The 10,659-nt window shown below is 36.7% G+C and overlaps 1 protein-coding gene across 3 annotated transcripts in view; it reads left to right on the plus strand.

The window, feature by feature from the left end:
* Positions 1–9,692, plus strand: part of arid3c (AT rich interactive domain 3C (BRIGHT-like)) — a 180,377-nt gene extending 170,685 nt beyond the window's left edge. For all 3 annotated transcript variants that reach the window (XM_088629540.1, XM_088629541.1, XM_088629539.1), the window contains 3 exons: positions 183–467; positions 2,480–2,569; positions 5,607–9,692. In XM_088629540.1, the coding sequence (XP_088485666.1) occupies positions 183–467; positions 2,480–2,569; positions 5,607–5,773 (542 nt within the window). In that variant the 3' untranslated portion in view covers positions 5,774–9,692. The remainder of the gene's footprint in view (positions 1–182; positions 468–2,479; positions 2,570–5,606) is intronic.
* The last annotated feature ends 967 nt before the right edge of the window (positions 9,693–10,659 follow it).

The following is a 10,659-nucleotide window of genomic DNA, read 5'->3' on the forward strand; positions in this document are numbered from 1 at the left end:
TGTTTGAAAGACAGAACATAAGCTTTTCAAGCTTCTTCTTGAGTCAAGATTCTTCTTCTTCTAAAAAATGTTTTATGAACTTCTTGACAAGTGAAACGTGTTCTTCCTGCGTTTCCTTGGACACACATCAGAGGGGAGGAGACATTCACGCTCCCATCGGCTTCTGTCTCTGTCTCCCGCAGAAGAGACGATGCTGTCGAGCAGTGTGCCCAGCAGGATCGCCATTCCCGTGTCGCTCGCAGGACACCACGTGGCCGCCGCTCAGGCGGTGGCGGCCCAGGCGGCAGCGGCGGCTCAAGCGGTGGCCCTGGAACAGTTGCGGGAGAAGCTGGAGTCAGGGGAGCCTCCGGAGAAGAAGATGATGCTGATGGCCGAGGAACAGCAGCGGATTATGCAGCACGCGCTCCAGCAGAACCTCTTTGCCATGGCAACACAGCTCCCAATGAACATCAAAATTAACAACAGAGGTAAGGAACACCGACGTCTCCCGACAGGAAACCGATGGAGTGTGCCATAAACTGTGTTGGGCAAAGCAACATTTTTTAAAAGTAATCCCTTACAAATAATAGTTTACAGTGTCCTACACGTTCAAACCACCAATAAAATAGGGGAAAAAACATCATATAGCAGAAATATTTATGGTTTGGATATGTCCTAATTGAAAAAAGTGGCAAAATGTAATATCGGAACTGCACAAAGCAAAGCCACATTTGTTCTTAATAATCAAATTCCAGAAAACGTGACGTAACATTTTTTTCACATCACTTATGAGTTGGTATTTGGTAAATTTGGCTCTGGCGGGGATTACGCTAATGAGATGCTTCCGGTAGTGTGCTATGAGGTTCTGGCACTACAGGGGGATTTTTTACCCTTCCTCCAAGCAGACTTGCTCTAGGTCCTTCAGACCCCTTGATGTCTTATTGTGACCTGTCTTCTTAAGAAATATCCGATGTCATGGTTCCAGTTGTCATTCTGACATATAGTAGTATGGCAAATACGAGCTGCCTCTTTTTGTGGTTTGCCCTAAGAATAGGCTTCCTGTTGCAACTTAGGCATTTCTTCAGCACTCGTGCAGATATTGAACACTTTGCCTGCAGGACAACTTCTCTCAACATTGGTGGTGGCAGGATACATTTGTGTCTACTTCCTGGCCAGATGTTTAGTATACTAGTAGCCTTGAATTTCTTAATAATGAAGACTACAGTGAAAAGTATCTTCAGTTTTCTAAGGATACTTTTAACACCATCACCAAACTTCAAGATCTCTGTGACCTTGTCCGTGGTGCTACTACTGAAAGTCTTCTATGTGTTACATCCTTTTATATCCCAGGGAAGAAAGAAACCTATGTTGATTTGTTTGTGATAGAATTTTATTTGAGGGAGCACTCAGTGGTGTGATCCTTGTCTTTTCAGGAATTCTATTATTCATTTATAAGAATGATTTTAGTGTGTTTCAAAACTGGCATGTAGAAATTCTGTACCAAGAACTCTGGCAAAACAATACTGTTCTCTGGTATATAAGTTAATATAATGTTGGCTAAAATGATGTTAATGGTCCCAGCTTTCCTGGTTTAAGACAAGCAATACGTCATACATTATTTAATAATAGTTTCTTGATGAAGAATGAAGGGCTTATCTGTTCATGTGTGATATCATTTTTCTGCAAGACTGCTCCTCTCAGATTACTCTTAATCTCTAGCTCTATGGTTTATATTTGATGAGAAAATGAAGTATATGTTTTTTAGATTTTAAGTGTGCTGGGCCTGTCTTGGCTTAATTTAGATGTATGTACCCCATATTAAAAATGACATCTACATTAATTAATACTGTGATGCAAAAAGTATATTTTTACAATCCTTCATGTACAAAAATGGGTAACTTTAAAAATATAATACTCAAAATGCAATATACTGTATATATTGTATTTTTCATCTGATTTACATTCTTTACTAGAAAACTTAATGGTGCTGAAAATAAAAAATGTAATCTGACTTGCATTCAAAAACGTTTGCTCCAATGCAAAATTGGCTCAACCTCTTTCTAAACAGAGATTGTTGCCAGGATTTTTTCCAAAACTGTTTTGAAGTAAAAACTATTTTAATCATACCTGTGTAGTCTTCTAGATTCTAGATTGGTATCATAAAGTTTCCATGACAGTGTTCCTAAAGAGAATAACATATTTTTCTCTGGAAATAAATATTTTTATTCAAGTGGAAATGTATATAGTTAATTATATGTATTTAAGCATTTTTCTTCAAATAAATGCTGGCTGGATGAACATGCAGATGCAGACATATATTTCTTCCTTCAAAACTGTTATATCTGTTCTGAAGGCCATGATACACTGAACTCAAGTCTTGTCATTCATGAGTTATCGGCCTTAGTCTGTAGTGTTCTCTTCTTGCTTCTTGTGTTCATTTTACAAAAAAATGCTCATATTGAGTTTTTTGCTCTCTCTCTCTCTGGTTTCTTTCTGACAGATGATAGACAAGAGACTGCATTGAACCTGTCTACCAACGGCATTAGCAGCATCAACATGTCAATAGAAATAAATGGAGTTGTCTACACAGGTAAATAGAGGGCCGTTTGCTGATGTAATTGCAGGCAGGAAATTCAATAAGTTATAGCAGCACCCCTGCGCTTAGTCCTCAGCGCAATTTGATGTCTTCACTATAAAATCCATCGTAATGAAGTGGCAGTCCAATAGTGTTAAAAAAGTTAAATATCTCAGAATTGGGCCTGTTGATTTGGGGTCGATTGGGCTTATTGTCTTATGTGCTAAGAAAAAGACCACTTGATTTAGCTACAGAAAGTGCATGTGTCTGAGCTTTGGGCTATAATTACATTTAGATAAGTAGTTCAGGTTGCCTCAAAGCCCTATCTTAAACTAACAGTGCACATATTTTGAGTATTTTGCCTTTAACAGCTCTATATCTTATCATGAGACCCATCGAGTTCTAACCCCTCCTAAACCTTACATCCAAGACACCTGAAGTTTTCATGTGATGGTGGCTTTCTGCTTTGAGCATTTTGTCCTGTATAATAAGAACACTGATCTTCTATTATATTAGTTTAACATCAGATTATTTTTCATTTTATTTATATACATTTAAAGCAGTTTTGTTTTTTACATTAAGACAAAAGAAAACAGTGTTGTCAGGCGGGTTTTGAGACTAATGCGAGTAAGGGGTCATTGCTATTACTGCTGTTTATATAGCCCTTGTTCTTTTTTAAGTCTCTTTTATTCATAATAGACACAAGACTTGGTGTTGTGCTGACATCAACTATTTGACACTAGGGAATTTTGAATCAAAGAGAAAATCAACATATGCACATTTAAAAATGTTCTTCTGAAAGTAAACAGATCACGGCACTTGATTTGTCTTAGCAGATCCAGTGTTTTCCCTGTGATGGGCTCAACCTTTTTTATAAATATATATCAATTTTTGTCCCCACATAAGTCTTCTCCTGTTATTTTGAGTCCCTAAGCTCAATCAAGTCATTTCCCTGCCAGGAGGCTCATTTAATCTCTACTGTAGTATATTCAAATGTGGCATTTCTGTGGTTTATTTGGTTTATGGTTTAAGTTGTCAGTAAATGTGTGGGAGCATGAACCCTATTGAACCATGTATGTTTTGGTTAGAATGTGGATCTTATACTTTCATTCATTATTAAACAGTGGACAGTCACGTGAGGTGCAAGGGGCAAAGTCTTTCATCTTTATTTTCAGAAAGGCAGAGACTTGCATTATATGCATTATATGACTTAACACATTTTAAGAGACAGGATATACGTTAGGATGGTAGAATAAAATGCCATGCATGATGGAAAATGGCTCTTTAGTTGTTGCTGCTTGAAATCAGGCATGAGTTGCAATAAGTGACCCTTTAAAACTAGAAGAATCTTAACGGTCAAAAGAATGCTGCTTCTGCAGTTGTCATGGTGAATTCTAATTGGATTGGCTTCTTGATTCATAACCAACCACACGCCAACAAATCAATTAAACGTCCTGTCGGATTGCTGCCACCTTTTTCAAGTAACGGCACTTCCACTTCATTCCCCATGCCTTTTCCAATTCCATATCAGTTGGTTAAAAGAATAATGTAAGTATGACTCAGTTTTTCCCAGTTATACAACATCTACCAAAGTCTATATAGTGCCTGTGTTTTTACTATCAAAAGTATAATGGTTTTCTCGTTATCCCAGGCTCATGTTCATTATCAGATTAGCAGTGCAGAAACAGCACATGCTCCAATCGCAATTATAATCCAGTCCAATACGAAGAACTGTGTTTTACATTTTTAATTGTCTTATCTAAGTATTACTAGCCTACACTTAATTCATATGATGTAAAAAAAACACTGGTGCTGCTGCAGGTGCACAAGAGAAAAGAAATGCCATTTTGGTTAGCAGTCCCATAAGCACAAAAGTAGAATCTGAGCAGCAAGCAGTGAAGTTCAGTAAGTAATAAGCAAAAAAGGCGTGTTTAGTGGTATTGTAGGTGTTTGTACTGTATATCCTAGATATCCTAGAGCAAATCCCATAACCATATCCTAGAAAGTCTGCTGAAAAAGAAAAATCATTATTTAGAACTCCGTTTTCTACTAAGTATAAGTATACAGTAGGATAAGTAAAGTATCCATTTTAGTGTTTTGAAAGGTGCTATACAATCATTTACTGTTAGCGTTACTGCCTCGCAGTGCCAGGGCCCTAAATTCAATTTCTGAGGTACTATTTGCATTGAGTTTGTGTTTTCTCCCCATGGAGAAATTTTCCTCTATGTGTTCCGGTTTCCTCCCACAGTCCAAAGACTGGCAGGTTAATTGGCGTCTGGGAAAACTGGCCCTGGTGCGAGTGTGTGTGTGTTTGTGTCTGTGTGTGACCTGTGATGCACTGGCATCCAATCCAGGGTGTAACTTGCCTTCCTCCCATTGCTTGCTGGGATATGCTCTGGCTCACCAGCAAAACAAAAAATGAGTAAAACACTTGAAGATAGATAGAGGATCTATCTACTGTATATCTTTATGTTTATATTTTTATATCTATATATTTATAAAGGGATAAATATAAAGGATTTCCTCAACAGATATACCTGGAATATGACTCACAAATCAGAGGGTGCATAGAACAGTACATCTCTCCACCATACTTCCCCACTGCCTGTATGGTCCAGTTGTAATTGTGAGATTGGAAGTGAAAATGAGTGCTCTACCCTTGGCTACTCATATTTGAATTTGGAAGCAGAAAGCTTTGCATATGTGTGGGTCTTTGTAAAGTGCACTTTGTGATTAAATTCATAACTCTGTTTCAACAGAGTGGTGTGCTTCTTACTGTGTTTCTTAGAACGTCAGAAATTACACAGGGGGGGTTAAAAGGACAGGGAGTCTCCCTCATAGAGGATACCACATGACAGGAATGTATTGGTCCATGAACCTCATTGGGCCCTGCTATCAAAAGGTCCTTGATTCTGTTTGCACAACAATGACATGTTATTTGTAAGATACTCTATAGTTAATACAGCCTATACTGTAACAGTATTTTTGATCAGGCCTAGTCTGGATTTCTCCAGAAGATTGATTTACAGTGCTTTTGTCCTCTTAAACCTAGGTGTCCTGTTTGCTCGAAAGCCGGTCATTCCAGTGATACACGGAAGCAACGGAAACAGCATGAACTGCTCTCAGGGAAAGTCCAGTCCAGGACAGCCTGCACAAAACCAGCCATCCTCGTCCTCCTCAGCCCATGGGCAAACCTCCAGCAGGAGTTCCTCGCCGTGAACACTCTGCTCATCCCACAGACAGTCACGGACATCCTTAACAAGTCAAGCAGTCCAAAAAAATGAAAAAAGAAAAGACTTCTGTGTTTTTGGATGTGGCGTTTTGTTCTTTTTTGTTCTCATTCGTTAAAGAGTTTCCAAATGCAAAACGGAATATAAAATGGTTACTTGTAAGGACGTTGCTTCAGCAGAAACAAACAAAAAAAAACAATATACTTGCTCTTAAAAGTGTGTGAACTGCAGCTTTGTCAGTAAAAACAAAAAATGCATACATAGAAATTTTCATATTGTGAACATCATTTTCTAGTTTGTATTAAATTGAACAGTAATGGATGGAACTACCTGAAAACAGGCGTTGTTTTGAAGGAGACAACCAGAAGGTATTGTGGGAAAGAACAGATGGATAGACAGGGGCAACTAATCTGACCCCATGCTCTTCTTGAAAAGGAGGTGAGGTTTGTTTTGTTCAGTCCTGATAAAGCCGTGGCTGACAAGGCATAATTTAAAAGCTGCATTAACATTGTCAGCATTAGAGTACATTTGTCAGACGATACGCAGTTCAGCAACTTGGACTTCTTTAATTACACTGTGTTGCTGCAGGCAGAGGGAGGGTGCTCTTCTCAGCTTATACCAAAGAATAACAAATCATTGATTCAAAGTCATTCACATTGCTCAGTAGAGGAAAACAGATTTTATCAAATATTAAGGGCACAATGGCACTATAACAACAGATTCTTCATCATAAACGTTTACGCAGTACTGTAGTGCCAGTAATAAACATAAAGATGAGAACCACACTGTGTTGTTTTCTGATAAATCAGATCCCACTGAATATAATATATAGCATAGGATGCTAAAAGCTATATGGGGTCATTACCGTTTTTTTGTATGGAACAATCGTTATGGCAGCATAGAAGTCACTGCCTTATAGGCAGCAGTGTGGAGTAGTGGTTGGAGCTCTCACTGCATAAAGGGACAGTGGTTGGTTCAAATCCCATGTGGAACACTGCTGTCGTGTCCTTGAGTGAGGTACTCTGCTCATATTGCTTCAATAAAACGCTGTATAAATGGGTAAGTTGCTTTGGATAAAATCATCAGTCTAGTGAATTTATAATAAAAAGCAATGGCAGTGGTAAAAATCCTTTCACAAAACTTGTCTGATAACACATTATGCCTGATACCGAAAGCTTAAATACAAAGCCGGCCCCTTGACCAAGCGACATGTCTGAAGTAACCACAATGCTCCACTGTTGGTTGTGGACATGAGCTTTCAATGCATTGCTGGTGTTAGAACATTGCATGCTTAGTGTAGAATCAAAAGAGCAGCAGTCATCTTTTAGAAGACTTAGGGTGAACCCATGTGATCAGTGACAAAAGGCGTAGGATTAAAAGATGGGATTTCGATTTGTACATAAGAGTTTAAAAAATAGCAATTTAGCTGAATTTAAGTCACAAACAAGAACCAAAATGTCTGAGACAGCAGTCTAGCCAGGGATCAACAGGGGGCTGCCACTCTGACAGACCACCTCGGTGATTTCCACAGTGTGTCTATGCTCCATTGGCCCTGGACAGACATTGCATATCAGTGTCACCAGAGCTCTGTACACTGATAGACAGAAGTGCCAGTGGGGCATTTGATTCCTGGGTGATTTACCAAGCAGTCGAACTGTTAAAATCAAACCAAATACCCAGGGTGAATTACAAACCAAGGAGTGGAAGTGTCAACCATATTTAGTGGCTTTATTGTGAATCAAATCAGTTTTTCATATTAACTCATGCACTTGTCTCTAAGACCAGGAAGGTTGAATTTTTTTCTTAGGGAAGATAGGTGGAGGTTTGAAGGTGTGTTTGTATTTGCTTTTTTATTAAGTTCATTGAGTCTATAGTTTATTTTATTTCTGTTCATATGCTCTTTGAGAGGCTATACACATTGAGTCAGAAATCAACACCACTGCTTTGTTTAAAACCTTTTCTATGTCTTTGCAGATGCAGCCAGATACCTCACAAATATACCTGTATATACATAGATTATAAATACAAAATATACCTCATAGATTTCATTTCTCTTATTATTATTATTATTATTATTATTATTATTATTATTATTATTATTATTATTATTATTATGTAAAGCCACTTGAAAAACAATGTTTTTGTTTCCACGGCTCACTGGATTTTTGTTCTTATTTTGTATTGTTATGCCAAAGAAGGGAATATTCTATGCTAGCGCATCTACCTCATGTTTTATAGACTGTGCCAACAGATACAAGCTTAGCTGTCAGTTTTGAACTATAGTCTGTAGGTCCAGATATTCTATCGTTTAATCACAAGATTTATTTAAACAAAAGCATATATATATATTAAAGGACCTTTGACATATCCAACATATCCAACTTCAACTGTTCACATTTCTATTTTGTAACATACTGGGATGGAAAATACCGGAAGGCTTTTTATGCATGTGGTCCTTATTACTAGGAATTATGTGAGACACAGTAAATTATTGTAATTTGTAACAGGCTCAATGCCATTCATGTTACAAATACAGTATCTTACATCAGTAACTTAAAATGAACACATTAAGGTATTTCATATTGTTACCACAAAAAAAAACAGTATCTTCCACTTTAGGAAACTGAATATTCTGTTCGATTAAAATATCTAGGTTGTTGTATTCAAATAATCTTCTTTAATTTACAAGTTGTTTACTTCATAACCATTTGTTTCCAAAGATCAGATTGTTAAAATGTGGATATCGAGCATTGTTAGTTTGGATGAATGTGTTGAACAACTTACAAGTATTAATACTTTATGAAAGCTGGTGAGTCTTGTTAGCCAAGACTTCCTCGAAATTCTTAGTGACATGATAAGATCTACAAGGAATTGTTCATTTCAACAAGATTCTGAGAAAGAAAAAAAAAGTATTGTTCGCAATGAATTGTGTAACATGAAATTCAGTTCAACAGAATTCAAGGATTTTTTTTTTATTTGTTAAAATTAAATGTATTTTCTGGGACCACCTCTAAGAAGAGTGTAAAAATCAGTCGGCTTTGGGAAAAACAATGCTTTTATGTTTTAATTACACACAGAGTAGCACACAGCTTATTTTATACTCACTTTTGTGTGGGGGGGCATTTCCATTTGAGAAGTGTAATTTTTTTTGGAGCGCATTGGCACAGCCTATACATATACATATAATTGTCAGTTCCCTGCCACATCATTAGATTCCAAGGAATGATAGGAAGGGAATATATTTCCAATAACTGGAAAACTTTGTTGCTGACTGTGAAACAAGAACATGAAACCTTCATAATTCTTGTACCAAAGATCAAAAGCAACTCATTTCTCTTTACTTTGTAAAAATATATATATGAATCACAAAAAGAAAAAGAAAAAATAGCACATTGTTTAAAAAAAAGATTTACTTCTGTCTATAAAGTATGTTGTTTACTTTGTTTAAAAATTTTTTGCAATGCTATGCTGGTAGATTGTAGATCCTATAATAGCTTTACTCGCTGTGTATGAGGCTTTAAATAGTTATTTTTCTTGTTCATTTTGGATTAATCCAGTGCATAATATGAAATCTGGATTGTGGTGCTCAGGGGTTTAAAAACATACAAAAAACAGGTGAAAGAGATTTTTTTTTGTTTTTGCCATTTGACTTGTAGCACATTTAGAAATAAAATGCTGCTTTAAACTCAAAGAGACTTGTGTCTGTTTTATTATACATAGGATCACTATTTTATAGTTCCAAGTGATACTCTTCCTTGAAGAAAATCTTTTTTTTTAAATGTACAGTATATGCTGCAGAAAATAATATAATGGATTAATGTGCCATGCGGCTTCATGTTAGTATATTTAAGTTGATTAAACCTGTATTAAACCTAAATGGTGTAATTAAACATTTTAAAAAGTGAAAACTTTTGTACTTTTTTTTCATTCTTATTTTCCAAACATGATTTCAGATCCATTCATTTGTTCACTAATGGGACAGGTTGCCAGTCAAATTCTGAATCTCCAAGAACCTAGACAACTTAGGCTTTTCTCTTCCTTTCTACCACAATGGCTCCTAGTGGCATAGTAAGTGGACCAACAGGGGACACTAGGACCAGGGGTAGTTCTCTACTGGGAGCCTCCTTCACCAGCATGGGGAGTGTGTCCTCAAAGATCAACATATGGGCAGACTAAAGGCCAAAACCACTTTAACTGGTAAATTCAGTTGCATGAAACAAATACTGGTTATTTTGTATGCTCAAATATTTAAATTGGTGTTGTTTTGTATATTCAAATGCTCAGAATATGAGGCATGGTAAGGTAGTTCCACCTATGTGATAGCCTACTGACCATCAGTAAGCTGCCTGAAGGGTGGTTTGTCTTGTGATGTAAAACAAGTTCTACATTGAAATCGACAATCAATCTTATTAAATAACTTTTCCCTGTGGTGGTTCACCATTATCTCTATGACATAAGAAGTGCCAATGCAAAAATAAGTTGAAGAATTTCAAATACGTTTGTATTTTAAGCAGAAGGGTTCCACCGCAGTTTTTAAAAAAAGTTGGTTTGATGCATTCAAATATTTGTTTTATTTCAGTTCCTTGTCAGTCACACTTTCAAAGTACTAGCACAAATGCATCCTGACAGAATAGCGCAGGTATAATGAATTACGAACGTCGTCTAAGTTCTCAAGCAGTTGCCTGAAAATTAAAATCTGTTGTTTAAATTCAAAACGTAAAACCCTTTTTGATGTCCCAACAAAAAAATAACTAATTAGCCTGACAAATGTATTTACTAGACTGTGAAGTGGCAATATCTTCTAACTAGGCACAGATCTAGAATTCTCAATAAATTTCAGAACCTAAATGGGATATATTATTAATTAGTGACAAA

Source organism: Lepisosteus platostomus, chromosome 4 (assembly GCF_059453375.1).
Source record: "Lepisosteus platostomus isolate fLepPlt1 chromosome 4, fLepPlt1.hap1, whole genome shotgun sequence".
NCBI lineage: Eukaryota > Metazoa > Chordata > Actinopteri > Semionotiformes > Lepisosteidae > Lepisosteus > Lepisosteus platostomus.